Source organism: Eptatretus burgeri, chromosome 10 (assembly GCF_056783735.1).
Source record: "Eptatretus burgeri isolate ZD-2024b chromosome 10, Ebu_testis_v1, whole genome shotgun sequence".
NCBI classification, from domain to species: Eukaryota; Metazoa; Chordata; class Myxini; order Myxiniformes; family Myxinidae; genus Eptatretus; species Eptatretus burgeri.
The window spans coordinates 37,702,174-37,719,197 of NC_140970.1; the positions used below are offsets into that span (position 1 = coordinate 37,702,174).

Sequence of the window (17,024 nt, forward strand, 5' to 3'; positions counted from 1 at the left end):
TCTTCAAGTCAAACCACAAACAAACAAACCCACAAACTGAATTCTATATACTGTCGTATGATACTACGGTTAATGTATTACTTCTACAGTCAACTGTCTCTTCTACATTGACGACAAAAATTGTACACCACAGTAGAACTATAGTTAATTCAGCATTACTGGAGTTAACTGCAGTTAATGTGGAGTTACTACAATTTTACTGTTATGTTGCTTTTGCCTGGTGTTTTTGCAATAATAGTGGGGTTCACAAAGTCACTTGTATTTTTCCATATATAAGTGAACACAATTGGTAAGGAAATATATAAATATATTTATTCTTTCATTTACAACTCATACTTTTTTGACGGATCATGGACCATGTCTCATTTGTGGATCCTTTTCACACCATACATACCTTAATACACTGATAAATTGCTTCACAGAGTCAACATCAAGTTATGCTATCTCATTTCTCATCGAGTTTTTACGAGACTGATGAAACACTTCTTCAGCATAGTCGCATACATCAATGGATAAAGTTATTTGCTGACATGTATTGGTTGAAATAACATGGAAGATTAGATGCAGATGTGATGCAGGAAATTATGAACAAATTACAGGCAACAGCTAATGCAGTGATGTATGTTTGCAATCCGTGACAGTTTCAACATGCCCCATGATGATAATTACAAATGCCGGGAAGCGGGCCTCAAGAAACAATTCCATGTGATGGCTCCAACTTTGAACTACAACACAAACCCATGGACGTGGTCCTCATGCAGCCGCAAGTACATCTCAGAATTTCTCGAGTAAGTGTGTGCTCTTACTCATTCTCTATTTTGCAAGAAAAGTTTTTAATGATCATGAGTTTAAATAATTAACATAGGCAGGTCATTGGACTGTTTTTTATTTTATTTACAAACACTCCTTTGTCTCGCTACCCTCTGCTCTCTCAACCTTCTGACCCTCTCCCAGCTCCTCCAGGGTGTATGCATTATTCCAGTAACCCACCCCTGGTTAAACTCACAAAATCAAGACTTATTGCACACTTCCACTCTTTATTTCCTCTTTTCTCCTTTTGTGGAAATGCCTTCTGGAGATGGTACATTTGTATTCATTCCTCCAGGGCTTCAAGAAAGCTGCATCACTATTTCATGTCATCTATTCTGACCCATGATTAAATCTACTCCCATTGAACATACCTAAGTCAACCATCTTAAAACTTGCAGGTTACTGTTTTCTCCCCTCCTCACTCTCTTCCTTTCCTGTCCGTTCATTCCCTTGCTTGATGTGTCCAACTGTGGATCACTGCCAAACTGTCATTTTGCTCTGTCTCCTTGCTCTTGCATGCAGAAGAAAATGAAGCTGTACTCGTTTTGTCCATCATTTTTCTGGAGCTAATACTGTGTTACGTAACCAACAATGAGCAGCACCCTCACAGTGGAATATTAGAGTTATTCATTAGTCGTGATACTGGTTTTCATCATTAAATTAAATTGCATCTTAAATTTCATTAAAGGTGCTTAAATTTCATCATTTTAAAACCACAGATAATTTTGCTGTAATTGTTCCTCAACACAATGATCCGACTGAAGAATGTTCCTTACAGAACAGACTATTTCAATCATGTATCGGATTAACATGTTTTTGATGATTAGTCTGTAGCGTGAAGGTATGTGTTTAAACATGCTTACATTGCTTACTTTACCCAGACGTACCGCATCTTAAATTTCCATCTTTGTTTCCATAATTTACTACGACACAGGCTGGTGTCCTCTTTAGTGATAAACCTTAACACGAGCCAAAAATCCTAAAATTATTTGATCGAATAAGATCAAATTTGATAATAAAATAAGAATTTGATAATAAAATTATTTGATACATGGCACTACATAAAGTTATATTTTTACTTGGTTTGTGGTTAAGAAAAGTAAAGATTACTTTAATGTATCAAGGTTGCAAAAAAATGTATGAACCATTATTTGAACGCCACTTTGTATAACGCACACCTCCACCAGGCTGAACAGTTTATGTTTTGTATCCCACTGATAGGCCGGATCTGCATCCGAACCTGAACCAACATCTAATGGGCTTGTTCTTGTCACCTATCCAACTCATCCACCATGTTTTGTCATAACTCGTCCACAACTTTTTGAAATATCGCACTATATATCATTTTTGGCTCCATATCTTTATGGTGAAGAATCACTTAAAAGATTCTCATAACCGGATCTTCACTAAAATCTAATCAGTTCGGCCTTGTCACACACCCAACCTTGTCCACCAAGTTTCGTCTAAATCCATCCACAACTTTTTGAGATATCCTGCTTAAAGACAGACACACAGATAAACAAACATGGTTGAAAGCATAGCATCCACCCACCTTCAGTAGCAGGTAACTAAGGCATGAATAAAAAGTACAGCAAAGCACAAAAAAAAAACATTTTAGAATTGCAGTTAAATCATAAAGTTGTTATAAAGTAAATTCAAGTTTAAAAATAATATATTTCTAAAAAGTATATTTTTCCTGAGCTACTTCTTTTGAGCCAGACACCTGACTTGTATTCTAATGGCATCAGAGAGCTCACCTGCTGCTGGGAGAAATGTGTGATACTGGATAGAAACTACATTGCAAAATATTAACATCTATACATAAGGAGACAGTGGACAAATCAACATCGTACATCATCTGGGATTTGAAGCTTACATCTCAGCACCATGAGCCATGTTGTTGGATCGCATGACCAAAGAGACCATTCCAAATTGTCGATTATTGAATGAAGACCGAGTCTTGCTAGTGTCGATTTGCATCAGTGGACAGGTAGAGCAATGGATGAAATCTACAGCACGCTTACCGAGGTACGGTAACTTCCATCTGTGGGAAGCAGGGAGAAACAAACGGTTCAGGCATTAACCCTTAGTCGGAGCAAAAGAGGTCCGCCAAACAGTTAAATTCCGAAATGTTAGCTTCTCCTTGCTTTCCATGATGGTTAACATACCTCATCAATCAATCAATCAATCATCAATCAATGTCCTGTTGATTTCATTCATTGTTGATCATTGACTTAATCATGTCAAGGAACATGAATGACCAACGAGAGAACTATGACAGGACAAGAGATTAGAGGAAAACAAGAAATCTACAGCAGTGAGAAGGTAGCACAGGTGATGAAGAAAATCGAGGAATTCAAGAGCACTCAAATTGACCATGTTTTTCAGGAATCAGATGTTGCTGTGAGTTTTGTTTGAAAGTTGCGATGCATAAGTAAGTTACGATACTTACTTTGTTAAGGCACTAACTATCAAGCATCATGGTGTTTAGGAGATGCTTAAAATTTCACCTGGACTTTTGTTTACAGCCTTGTTCATCAAAAATCTCTTGATGGGAAATGCTCACCACACTGTACAGTTAATCTGTCAACAAGTGTCAACAGGTTTGATATTTCTGTTCACCAGAAATTACATAATTATTTGCTGTTCTGCCTTTTCTGTTGTCTCTTATTGCAAACCTGATTTTGAGCATACACTTTAAAGCAGGAAACATTTGATTATGAGTGTTGAGCACCAACACTTCTGATGATTGTGATGTACAATACTCTGTTGTAGAGTGTCGGTGCTGTCGATGCATTTTCTTGGCAAGGGTTGTACTGGGTGGTTTGCCATTGCCTTCCCAGCAGTAGTTAGGGCAGGAATTTGTAATTTGTTCAGGGTACTGGGGATAACCCACTTACTCTTCGTAATGAACACCATGGGATTTTTAACATCCACCAACGAATGTTGGCAGACGGAACATGCAGTGTAACGTCCATCTGAGGGACGGCACGCACATTGATGAATCGCCCTGCCTGTGAAACGCCAGGATGACAGTTTATAGCTGGTTCGAACCCAGGATAGACAGCTTAGAGGCGAGTGTGCATGCGTACTACTTGGCTATCCTGCCAGCACAAACACCAACACGATGAAGACATATTCTCTAAAATTATTTATCCACATACATTACTCAGCCTTTTATCACTAAAAGTCCAGGTCAACATTCATTGGAGACACCCTCAAATCATTAATTCATTGCATCTCAAATAACGCAGGTTCATTACATACGTACTCTATTTATTCTTGCCATAAGTTCTATTTTGATGACGAAAAGTTAATCTCCAATGTTGCAGTCACGTCATATAGTGGCCATGCATCTCTCTTTGATGCACAGCACGGGTTATGGGGAATGTCTCCTTGACGAACCTCGGGCAAGACCATATGATCTTCCACAGCGCTCCGCTGGACAGCTTTTTGATGCCAACAGGCAGTGCGAGCTCATGTTCGGACCGGGTTCCCAGGTCTGCCCATACATGGTGAGTCTGCTTCATCTCTTTGACTTTTTGGGCTTCAAATATCCTTGTTGGATTGGAACCAATTCTCATTCAGCCTGTTGATAATCAGTCAACTTGCATCATAGCTAATGAAAACTAAATACTGCATATATAACCAAACATGGCTTCAAGAGAAATGTTGAAAGGGGAAAAAAAATCCAAGCAGAACTAAGTCGAAGATTCCTGCTCAAAATTTAATGAGGTGGGGTACTCCGAACATTCAAAATGTCCCTCACAACGATGTGCTCTTTATTGTTCAAGAAATGCTCACTTTTCTTTCTCCCCTTAATTCAGAAAACACAAGTAAATGTAATCAGTAAGAAAAAATTCATTATTAATTACTGGTATTGAAAAAAACCCAAAAATGGCATTTCTTGAACTGGTGTTTCCTCACTCCGAGAATATTTTGGACTCCCCATGTACAGTACATATGATTAGATAATAGGATAGACTTTCTTATATTTTCTCATCTGTCATGGTTTAGTTTCTGCCTCCTGTCTGTTCTGGCACTGTTTGGTTGCTCTGAAATATGTTTACGAGTTAAGATTTGGATCAGATTGACAAGGGATTGCCACCATTGCATACTTAACCTTGATATGAAGTGTTGTTCTGTTGAAAATTTTATTTGATGCCCAAACAAACTTTGCTTTGCTTCTTGGAATGCATTATTTTATATATTGATACCTAATGGTGTTTGGGGGCTGGCAATATGGCATAGAGGTATGCACATTCTCGCAAATACAACCCCTTGCTTCGCCAGCAGGGTTATTAAGGGGGGAGAGTGAGGGGGAAGAGAAAAGAGAGAGAGGAAGGAGAGGAGGGGGGGGAAGGGGTGAGAGAGGAGGATGGAGGAAGGGGTGAGAGAGGGGAGGGAAGGGAAAGAGGGGAGGATGGAAGGGTGTCTAGCCTTGGTTTGAATCCTAATCCATCTATAAACTGTTTCATAGGTTGGGTGATTTACCAATGTGTGTGCCATCCATCGGCAGGCCAAGCTTAACAGATACAAAACAAACAAGCAGGCAGAACTACCTGAACAGACATAACCAATTAAATATGCCATGTAATTAACCACGTCTCCCAATGGATGTCACCTGCTCCAGCTGTCTTCTGATCCAAAACCCAATTTAAAAGCTATCTTGCCAATTTTGTGGCCGATCTGCCCTACAGGGCACATATCAAGTCGTATGTGACCGAGTGAAACATTCCCATAATCAGAACAATGAAATTCCTAATCTTCAATCATCCAAGCAAGGCCATAGCTTCACAATTAACCTGCAAATGTGGCCTCAACTTGGCAGTGGGGAGGTCTTATAATGTGGTGGTGGTGGGGGTGTAGCAGTGTGTGCTTGTCAGCAGAGTAAAACAAGTCCCCAAACAAATTAGGCCCCTCCCTTTACCTCCTGCCCACCAGCACCACAACAGCTCCCTTTGCTGTGCATCCCACCTGAGGGGTCATCCAAATGGCACTCCTTGGTCTTTCCATGGTTGCCAGTGGTCTTCCTGCCTCATGGCTGACCAATCCAACCCTCCTCCCAGCCACATGCTGTGCTACCTGGGGTGAGGTATGGCAAGGGGCCATGGTCCTCACTCTCCTCAAGAGCCTCATCCACCTGCAGACACACACCAATGCCTCACCCACAATAGTCTCGTCCCATTTTCAGGAATTCTGACACCCCAGGCATTTTAAAGTAAAATTTGGCAGATATCAATCATCGATCTCAACTTTTTTTCCAAAGGATTTGGGAATGCTATATCCAATTTTGCTGTCTGCCAAGCTGAAAAATTGATGGTTAAGATTTTGTCAACAAAAATCCAAATGGTCACCAAAATCGAGATTGAAAGCCACTTCGGCATACATTTCCATTGCAACTTCCCCAAAAAACTTATGGGCACTTGATTTTGGGGTGATGATTCTTTATTTGAAAGCCCAGTGACAGTGAAGCAAGGTTTGACTTATCCCACATTAATTCAAAATAGCCACCTACAAATAGCATCTCAATCATCAGTCTGAGATTATGGTTGCTGCATAAATGTACTGTACCTGGTTTTTTAAGATATAATAAAATCTTGTTTTTTTTTCATGTATAAAAACGATTCATTTATCCCCTCTCGTCTTCAGTTGCCCTACCCTTCCTCCCGCCGTTGGTTCACTGAAGCCTGTGGTGAGGCAGTTGTCCTGAAAAAACTTGCCTTTGCCTCAAGGAAAGCAAAGCCAACTGAGGGTGATCTCAGTTCCTTCCATAAAGCTCAGAACAAGTATGTGTCTACCCCGAGGAGAGCCAGGAAACATCTTTCTAAATTCAAGTCTCAAGTCTCAAACCTCTCTCCCGCTGATTTTTTTTTTATTCACTCTGAAAGAACCGTTTAGAACCACCCCCTCCATCTACTTTCTCAACAATCCTCTGGAAGAAGTCCTTTCATTCAAGCTTCTGGGTCTCATTATCTGCCATGATCTTTCCTGGGAAAGCCACATTTCAAACCTGGCCTCCAAAGCCAGTCGCCGACTGGGAATCCTCCATCGTGCAAGGTCCTTCCTCGGCCCACCTGAGCTCCTGAGCACATACTAAGCTTTCATCCACAGCCTGATGGAGTACTGCTCTCCCATCTTGGCTGGTGCTCCTGCCTCTCACGTTTCTCGGCTTCACGTTGTAGAAACCAAGGCAATTAGGATCATTGGCATCTCCCGTGATGAGGCTAAGTCTTTGGGCCTCTTACTCTCTCAATGCAGGCAGGTCGGTGGTCTTTCTGTCTTCCATCATCTCCTCTCCTGTCTCACCTCTCCCCCCCCCACTCTGTCTGTGATATGTCCCCACCATATTTCCTCAGGGTGCTCAAGGTCCGCAAACAACTCCCTTTTGGTAAAACCACCAAAATCACAAATCACTGCTCACCTTCACTCTTTTATATCTCTTTTTTTTCCCACCTTTGGAATAAACTCCCACACTCTATTCAATCCAATTCTACTCTCCAGGCCTTCAAAACAGCAGTTCACCACTACCTCTTATCTTCCCCCATCCAAAACCTCGCTCTTTTCTACCCCTGTTGATCCACCCCAAACCCACCTCCTTCAAATTCCCTGCTTTCCTACCTGAAAATCCCTGTTATGTCCATCTTGTATTCCCCGTGTTCCCCGCCCCATCCCTTCCCCTTCCACAGATCTCCTCATGTCTCTGTTCCCCACTGTTTTGTCCTTCCCTCTCCCACTCCTCTTGTCTCATGCCCCCCTCGCTGTGCGTTGTGTGTTAGCTCTCACACGAGCCTTGACAAGGTCTATGAAGAAAATTGAAAGATTAATTTAGCATGGTTTGTATAATTGGCGATTGACTAACAATGCCAATGTGAAATGATTACTGAATAATTATTTAATTACAGTAAATAATCACTTTCGTTTACATCATGTAAAACGATACCAATATTTTTGACATTTTTCACACTGGCTTTTGCACATTTTGTGCACGGCTGGTACACAGACAGCGAGTATGACCAACAAAAGTATGTGAGGAATTTTACAGGCATTTGTGATGCATAATTTCATTACAATCGGCTGAAAAATCAAAACAACTTGCACTAATAATAGTATCGTTCAAAATAGTCAGACTAGACAAGTGGATGCTTTACTGATGGTCACATACTGAAATGTTCATGACATCACCAAGTCCAATACTTTTGATGAGCTCCATAAAACCACCACATTTTCATGATCTATTGCAGATTTGTCTCGACAGGTAATGCAGAGAACAGTTGAAGACGTGTCGCGTGAGCTTCATTACATTTCGGTCAATATTTCGAAGCACCATTTATCAACCATTGTTACAAGTGTCATCAATGGTTCTTCATTTTCAAGCTGCACCAGATGGGACTTATTGCACTTTGATTGTGGGCACTTGTATACTTTGTGGCACAATTGCAGTTTATGAGTTCCGTGCACGATTCTGAAACTGGAGGGACACAAGGATGGGCGCAAGTGAGGTATCATCACATTTCCAATCAATTTTGTCTCTGGAAAAGGTATCTCTAGCCTTTGGGGTACTGCCTGCATGCCTGCCTCCATGCTGCTGCCTGATAATGTGAGTGTTGTATGTGAAAGGACAAAGCATCACTTGTTGGTGGAAGGATCTGTGGGATATGAGATTTGACAAATAAGGTTGAATGTGAAATTTGGCACATTGTCGACTTTTCAGATATACAGCTCAACATCTGTGGCATTTTGTGCATCCAGATTGCACTCACCAAGATGTTTAAGAAGATCGTGGTGTTCTTGCAACACTTTCCAGCATGATTTCTTGCTATGTCCAGCCAAGTAGGAGGTGGTGTCACTTACACTGAGAGCATAAAATGAATGAATTGTTTCCATCACATCCTGTTCCAGCATCAATTGCTCCAATATCATGTGAACAGGAATGTACTTCCTCTGAGCAGTCCTATCCTTGAGCCACAGTTTAGAGCATTGCATCCTATGAAAATGAGTCAAAAGTAACACAAGGACATCTGTGTCCCTTGCAGCAACTACAAGGCTTGATGCTTGGCTTTCTACACAATGGATGATAATTTTTATCAGCTTCCTTGTGTCGGGCTTCCAGTTTCTCAGTGTTTACTCCAGGGTCATATGCTTCAACTCTCTCTTCATAGCAGAATCCACGAGCTCCCGTAATGATTTTGTTATCTGGTGCATGCAACAACAACTGTTGGACCAAGAATCTTGCCAGGTCTGCTTTGTTGTCAGGGTGGGTTGTGACGTTCTCGTACTTTGAGGATGGAGGAACATCCCTACTTTTAATGACTTATTATTGCTCCTGAAACTTGACCGTGTCTTTTCCTGGCACGACCTTTGATTGAAGCCTCATAGTGTCTAAAATACTACTCCACTCTGCTCTATGGTGCTGCACTTTGTACAACAGCTCCAACAAACACATAAGCAAGGTCTCCAAAGATGCCCTGAGGTTTCCCAATGGCAATCACTTGTGCCTGGCCATCAATAAAAGGTGATGCCTTTCTTACCAAGATCTGTAGCTTCAGTGACAGAGTGGCAAGGGAGGCCTGCAATAATTACTTGAGGCAGTATTGCCTTTGAACTCAGGACCCTCAGATCCCAAGCCTGCCACCTAACCATTAAGCCAACACCAGGCATACTCAATCATTGTCCCACCTGAAACAATGAGGTGAAAGTACAGAACCGTGTTTTTGGCAAGGGAACTCTGAACTTGGCCTTTCTTTCAGCACAAGGTAGAATCCTTTCCTCTACAAAATTGTTCAGTTGATCTTATCACTTCTTTCGGGCTTCTTGCAGGTCCCCCTCAATCCCCCTCATGACTAGGTCCTTGGTTGCAATGTTTTGCAGATATTCGGGAACATTCATTGAGATCAAGTCTGTAAAGTGATGAGAAGGCTGTCTTCATCCTCGCTGCCTTGTGGTGAATTAAAATCACTACTTCATGAGTGACTGCCAACAGCCTCAATGCAAATAGTTAAATAATATTCTGCAGACATTGTTTTTTGTCTTGGAATCATAAGCATATGAACATGAAACGGGAACGTAATTTTACCAAGTTACTTTGGGGAATAGTGGAACAAAATGTACGTACCATATAGCGTCTGACGTTGGTGATGCTTACTTTGCAACTTTCAGCTTCATCCCATTTATTGAAAACTAGCAGGGGTTCCCGGTCTTGCCCGGTGCTGTTCTAATGCTGTTCAAACGTCTCTCTTATCATATAGATCTATACTATAAGCGTGTGTGTGTCACCTCCATAACTTCAAAACCTTGAAACCTAGCATCCCCAAACTTTGCATGCATACCAAGGTAAGTCCAAAGGGAGTGCATGAATGAAAATCAGGTGTTTGGGTTAATTTATAACACCCCTTTTGAAAATAAATAATGGTCTCATTTAATTATCCTTTATCAAAGCATCATTCTTGGTCACCATGCTATCGCTCGCTGGGGTCTTCGTTCGCTATTTATTTTTTGGCCTGCTCAACAATGCCTTGATTTGGAACAGGCCGCAATGGTTTATAAATTATAAAGCACTCACATGCTTTTTTTTCACTTTCCTCACTCATATCATCGATTGCCTGATCTACATACCTACAAATCGCTGTATACATTGGTTTTGTAATTGCTATAGTTTTCAAATTACGAGCTTTGAGCGATTCGATGTATTATATGATGTGATTTTCCACGATCTCCTCTCACGGATGAATTAAAGTCTTCTTCTTCTTCTTTCGGCTGCTCCCGTTAGGGGTCGCCACAGCGGATCATCCGTATGATCCGCATAGTGATTTGGCACACGTTTTACGCCGGATGCCCTTCCTGACGCAACCCTGGTCGCCTCTTACGACACAGGGATATGGTATACCTATTTTAGCCAGGGTATACACCGGCCCAGTATACTGGTACTCATTTCGCCGACCTCGGAAGGATGACAGGCTGAGTCAAGCCCCCTGGTGTATTAATTCAGTGGCCCAACGGGGCTTGAACTCAGGACCTTTTGGATCCCAAGCCGCTGCCCTAACCACTGCGCCAACACCAGGCTTCACAGATGAATTAAAGTATATAATCAAAATATAATTTTAATTTGGAGGAAAGGATCACGTGGACAAAATAAATGTCAAAATCTAGAGTGAAATCTGAAAATGTTAAGAAATCAGCGATGTTATCAGCTTGCTACCCTTGCTATTGCTTGCTAAGCCAACCATTCCTTATCAACCATTTCATTGGAGTTCTTGCTTAAGTGCTTAAGCCACTTGGCAAGCACCTTACAGTTGATATGGTATTACGCACGCAGTTCTTGTCCCAATCGGGAGTCACAGTCGGCAGTTGCTGCAAGGTAGATGTACATAGACATCACACATGGACATGGTACAAATGGTTAGATTTGGATTTGTAGAGGGACTCTCCATGCGTGTGTGTACATGTCTGCATGCTTGGTAACGTGTGTGCGGTGCCCAGAATTTGCAGGTACGCAGATCGAACTTGCACCCAGGCCCATGGTGTGTGGCGCCGTGGTGGAGGTTCCGTGACCGTCTCGCGAATCATGTGCTCTGGCACGTGGGGAGCGGACATGCTGCGGCACCGAAGCCACGTGGGGCGTGCCACACCATGCGGGTGTGGCTAAAATTGTGCATGCCAGTGAGAATCCGTGCACGTGCGTGTGCGAGTGAAAGGATGAGTGTATTGCCGGTGCGTGTGCACGGCTCGGATGGACCACAAGGAGGTTGGAGCAGGGGGATCTGTTAAGGACTGACGGTTTAGATTTGAATTTGAAATGGCTTCCCCAGAGCATAGCATGTACAAATCTGATTCAGAGTGAGCCGACCAGAAGGGGGCAAAGGGCAATGCACGTGTGAGCATGCATAAATGCAGTGGTTGGTGCAAGCATGAAGAGGTACGTAGACAGCACACATGGACGTGCTACAAATGGGTAGATTTGGATTTTTAAAGGGACTCTCCATGGGGGTGTGTGCGTGCCTGTTTTATAAGTTTCTTCATCTTTTTGGTTGGAGTTCTTGCTTGAGTGCTTCACCCAGGTGGCGAGCACTCTTCAAGCTTCAATCACTACAAGCTTTCATGGTGGTACTGCGGCTCTGTTCTCCGTTGGGACATTTCCGGAGTGAGGAAGGCAAAATCTATTAGAGGATTAGAAAAAGGTCAAGAGAGGATTGAAGAATGTTTTCAGTGGCTACAAAACACAAAGCAATGAATCCCCACACCATGCCAGGATAGTTGAAAGGTATGCACACTCGCTCTAAGCTGTCGAGCTTGGGTTTGAATCTCAACCCAGCTATAAACTGTCATCCCGGTGTTTCACAGGCAGGGTGATTCATCAATGTGTGTGCTGTCTCTGATGGATGTCAAACTCCCTCCCTCCCCTCTCCCACTCCCTTCCCTCTCCCTCTCAAACCTCTCCCTCTCCCTCCCTCACCCCTCTCCTTCTCCCTCCCACACCCCTCTCCCTCCCCTCCCCCTCTCTATCCTACCCCTCCCCCTCTCTCTCCTACCCCTCCCCTCTCTCTCCTACCCCTCTCCCTCTCTTTCTGAACCCCTTCTCCTCACTCTATATCCTTTCCCACCCCTCTCCCTCTCTCTCTGACCCCATCCCTCCCTTTCTCTCTCTCTCTCTCCCTCTTCCTCCCAACCCCCCTCCCGCTCTCTCCCACCTTACTCTCTCTCCATCTCCATCTCCATCTCCATCTCCATCTCACCCCTCTCTATTCCCCTCCCCTCCTCTTTCTCTCTCCCAACCTCCCTCTCTCTCCCACCAACCCCTCCCCTCTCTTTATATTACCGTCAGCGAAGTGACGTGTTGTATTTGATAGTAATAAAGTAAAAGTAGTACTTTAGCATTGGTGAAGAACAAAACAACCCTTGGCGTAGACAAAAGGTAAACAAGTAATGTGCATTGCTAGGTCTTTATCCGATTGTATACAATTTTATAGAAATGGTCGTTTCAGTGATGGCCATTTTGTTTTTTTGCCTGCAAGACCTGGAATGTACTTCTGGATAACTTATGGGATAGCACGTCGTCGGTCCGTCTGTCCGTCCGTCAGTTTGTAAACACTTGCAACTTCTTCTCCGAAACTGCTGATGGCATTATGCCCACACTTGGCTAAAATGATATTTGGTATGTTGCAACTCAAGTTTGTTCATGGAATGAAAAAAAATTGGTGTCTGAGGGAATCCACTGGGGGTCAAAGGTTTGACTCCCCCAAAATAGGTATTTGCTTTCTTCTCTGAAACTACACACACGATTTTGATGAAACTTGAACACAACCTTCATCACACGTGATTTACCAAAGTTTGTTCACGCGTTGAAAAAATTGGAGTTTCAGGGGATTGACGGGGTGTTGCCCCCCCCCCCCCCAAAAAATCTATATTTGCTTTCTTCTCCGAACGAAACTACACATGCAATTTCGATGATACGTCACCACAACCTTCATCACCTGTGATGTACCAAAGTTTGGTCAATACACTGCTACAGCTAATCTAATTTAAAACGTGCAAATTAAAACCCATGGCTCTCTTCCCAAACTGAAAACCCATTAAATTGTGGAAGACTATCTGCGGAAGGTGATGCGTGTTTCTCCTCACCTTTCCCAATGTTTTCCAATTGTTTCAATTTACCACCACAACTTTTGGAAGATGCTCCAGTTGGTTGTCTGATGGATGGTAGTCGTACTCTGGTCCGTGCAATTTTGACCCGAGTCCATAGACCAGCCCAGCATGGTAGGTCACCACATGCTGGCTGTTCTGGAGCCTCAGGGAGAGGTTGCTGGACCTCGTTCCGAGGTGGTCACCTCCTTAGGACTTCACTGGCCTTTGGTGGTGCCACCACCAAGTCATGACTTGCAACACCTCTCTGTGGTGGTCCTCTGTGGTACCCTCGCAGGTAGTCCGGCCATCCCACCGGCCCAAGACATTCGCTCGGGCGGTGACCCGATGGAAAGGGGATGCTCCACAACACCATCATACCTCCCGTGTGACCTGGGTGGTACCATATCCATGGTCGGACATCATGTCCACACCTGCTAGTGCAGCTCCCCAGCTGCCTGATGCTTCCCAATTTCACAGGGATGCAATTTCCTTCGAGGCCAATCAGATTGGCCAATCACAAAGCAGCTGGCCAGGCGTGACATTCGACTGAAGCCATCTTGGGTTGGAATTTATTTCAGAGTTCCGGCGGTAACTCATCTACTTGCAAAATACCAGTTCTTTATAATATTCACCAGCTAGCAGAAGGGACGTCCAGCTTAACATCCACCCAAGGGATAGTGCACTTCGTGATGCAACACCCTGCTTGTGGAGCAGCAATCCGACAGTTATTTTCGAGCTGAGAATTCAAGCAAAACTAAATAGCTCAATAACCCTCTGCACCATCTTGTTGAACAAGAGGGTGTGAATTAATCCCCACGCATATGTCCTTCTCCCAATCCTTTTGGTGATATGACTTGTCAGAACATTCCCTTATTTTCTGGTCCCTTTTTGTTTATTTTACATCGAATATTGATTTTTATATTTTTTGAGGGAATGTGTCACTCAAGATTATATATTAGTCGCAGTGCATGAGGAGTGGCAGTGTATGTGTAAAAAAGAGGGAAGGGAGAATGCATGGAAGAGTTTAGGTGTGAAAGACTGGAAAATAGGTAAGGAGTGAAAGAAGAGGGGGTTGAAATGGGAAGGGAAGTCAAAGGAGCAAGTCAAAGGGAAGGTGTGGTGGAGTCTGCGGGCCTACGGGGAAGGGCATGGTGGTGTGGGAGTGGTCGGAGTGGTCATCGTATCTGCAAGGGATATAAGGTGTGCGCGCCGCCTGAGGCGTCGTAGGAATGCAGTAGTCGAACGTGGCTTGTGCGTGTGCGTACGGAATAAAGGAGAGCCACGGGCAGAGTACGCCCGCGCTCGCGCTTGTGCAACACAGCCCGGCTCGACTGTTCCTCCGCTCGTGTCTGCCTGCTAAGCATCTCCCATTCAGTACATTACAGTTGGCTGACGAGGATCTTCGGATCGGCGTGTGCAAGGGCGGCAAGTAACCCGGGCGGTTCCAAGCTACGGGGCCAAGGGTCTCGCCAGCACGAGCATGGCAGAAGGTCGGGGCACAGCGCACGGACGTGTTCCCGTGTTCGGGGGAGATGAGTTCGAGTTGTTTTCTGAACAGTTAGGTTGCTACTTTTGGGCGAATGATGTAGAGGATGAAGAGAAACGCAAGGCGATCTTGCTCGCCTCGCTATCAACGGAGCACCACCGGCTGCTGAGTGATTTGGTGGCTCCACATAGACCCAGTGATGACGTGCTATCCTTTCAGGACATCGTGGCGAAAATGAAGACCCACTTGGCGCCAGAGAAGTCGTTACATCTCGCGCGGTTCCAGTTCGATCATCTCGCGAAGGGTGGCGAGGAGCGCGTTGCGGACTTCGTAGCATGGGTGAAGCATTTGGCTGTGCCGTGCAAATTCACGACAGAGGAGCGTCCGGCACGGCTCAGAGATCGTTTTATTTCTGGTCTGCGAGACGCAAAGATGGTAGCAGCCATCCTGCGGTTGACCGACATCACATTCGACTCGGCGGTCGCGACTGCTTCGTCTGTCGAGCAGACACTCACGGATGTCCGGACCATTGCTGGCCAGGACGTAATGAGTAGCTCCAGCTGGGGCATGTCGGCTAATCCCGAGGTCCACGCGGTGGCCGCACAAGTGCCGCAGGTCGTGCAGCCCGGAGTCCGAGCGATGGCTCAAGTGCCGCAGGTCGCACGCACGCCTGGCGGTGCGGGACGAGGGGCACCGCAGCACGGTCGCACCGGGAGGGAAGGGGCTTTCCGGGGGTGCTGGGGGTGTGGGGGTCCGCACCTGCGACAGATGTGCCCGTATAAGAACACCGTGTGTTTGCATTGTCACAAGGTGGGACATTTGAAGCGTGTGTGTCGGATGGCGGGGCCTCCGTTGGGGTCTTGGATGACGAGGTGTGGGAGGACCCCAGTGACCTGGAGATCGGCCTGCAACCGGGGCATGACGATGCCGGCGAGCCGGAGCAGGAGATGCAATCATGGTTGAGTCTGTTTTCCGTTGGTTCGGAGATGACGACGCCTTTCACGGTAGAGGTCGAAGTGAATGGCCAACCGACTGTGTTTTGCGTGGATACCGGGGCTGCAGTGTCGGTCATGGGTGAGCAGGCGGCTCGTGGTCTTCGCGGTATTCGCCTGGTCAAGACGGCCTTGTCGTTATACACGTACACCGGTGAAGCGATTGCACCGCTTGCGAGGGCCGACGTCTCAGTGCGCTACCGAGATCGACGCGCCCGGCTCTCGGTGTTCGTTGTACGAGGGGAGGGGAGGGCCCACCCCCACCCCCACCCTTTTGGGTCGGGACTGGCTGGCGCACCTCGGACTGGATCTCCGGTTCGTACCTCCAGATGTGCCAGTGCTCTCTTCGAGACCTTCGTCGAGTACCGAGGGCGAGGCTCTGGCGGCGGGGGCCGCGTCGATGCAGCGGGAGCGACCGTTCGTTGCTGCCTGCGGCGGTGATGTGCGGTTCGGGAGCGGCGAGAGCCGTATCAGCTCTCGCGATGAGTTCCCGCGCTTCGCTCGCGATGAGTTCCCGCGCTTCGGCAGCATTCGTGAGGCAATGCGCGTCGGTGTTGTTCAGGCAGCTTCAACAGATGGCGGTGAGCCCGTGGCGTTAAAGGGAGTCGCGAGTCACAACATCAAGTCGACAACCAAGAAACGGACTCGTGATGTGGGTTGTGGGTTGTTGTTCATGGCATTTGTGTTTTTCCTTGCTCTAGTGATGCAGTTTAACGTTGTTGAAATAAATGCCAGCAGTTCTCGTGTGAAAGTGGATTTGGCGGAGATCAGTCAATGGGGTTGGTATTATGATCAATGTGAGGTGGGAGCAGTGGTGGCAAATAAAAAGGTTGAGTTGGCCTTCCATTGTCCCGGGCCGCAGGTAGTTGCTTTGTCATGTGCTGGGAGTTTATCAAAAGACCGCGCTGTACGGAAAAATGAATTTGCAATGCTTCAAGTGATGTTCGTAGTGATTTATAACGAGCCTATGATTGAAGTGTGGTTTAAATGGAATTGCGACCGTCCAGCTGCCGTGTGGGTCTCGGAGATCGACTCCGAACCAAGACTGGTGCACTGGTCGGCGTTACCCCCACCTTTGGTTGCGAGCGCAGCTCTCTGTGTTCGCTCAAGGCCGT

The 17,024-nt window shown here is 45.4% G+C and overlaps 1 protein-coding gene across 2 annotated transcripts in view; it reads left to right on the forward strand.

Annotated features, from left to right (window-relative positions):
- LOC147018340 (A disintegrin and metalloproteinase with thrombospondin motifs 9-like) overlaps positions 1 to 17,024 on the forward strand; it is a 179,035-nt gene that overhangs the window by 29,695 nt on the left and 132,316 nt on the right. For both annotated transcript variants that reach the window (XM_085897894.1, XM_085897896.1), the window contains exons 9-10: positions 642 to 788; positions 4,184 to 4,325. In XM_085897894.1, the coding sequence (XP_085754020.1) occupies positions 642 to 788; positions 4,184 to 4,325 (289 nt within the window). The remainder of the gene's footprint in view (positions 1 to 641; positions 789 to 4,183; positions 4,326 to 17,024) is intronic.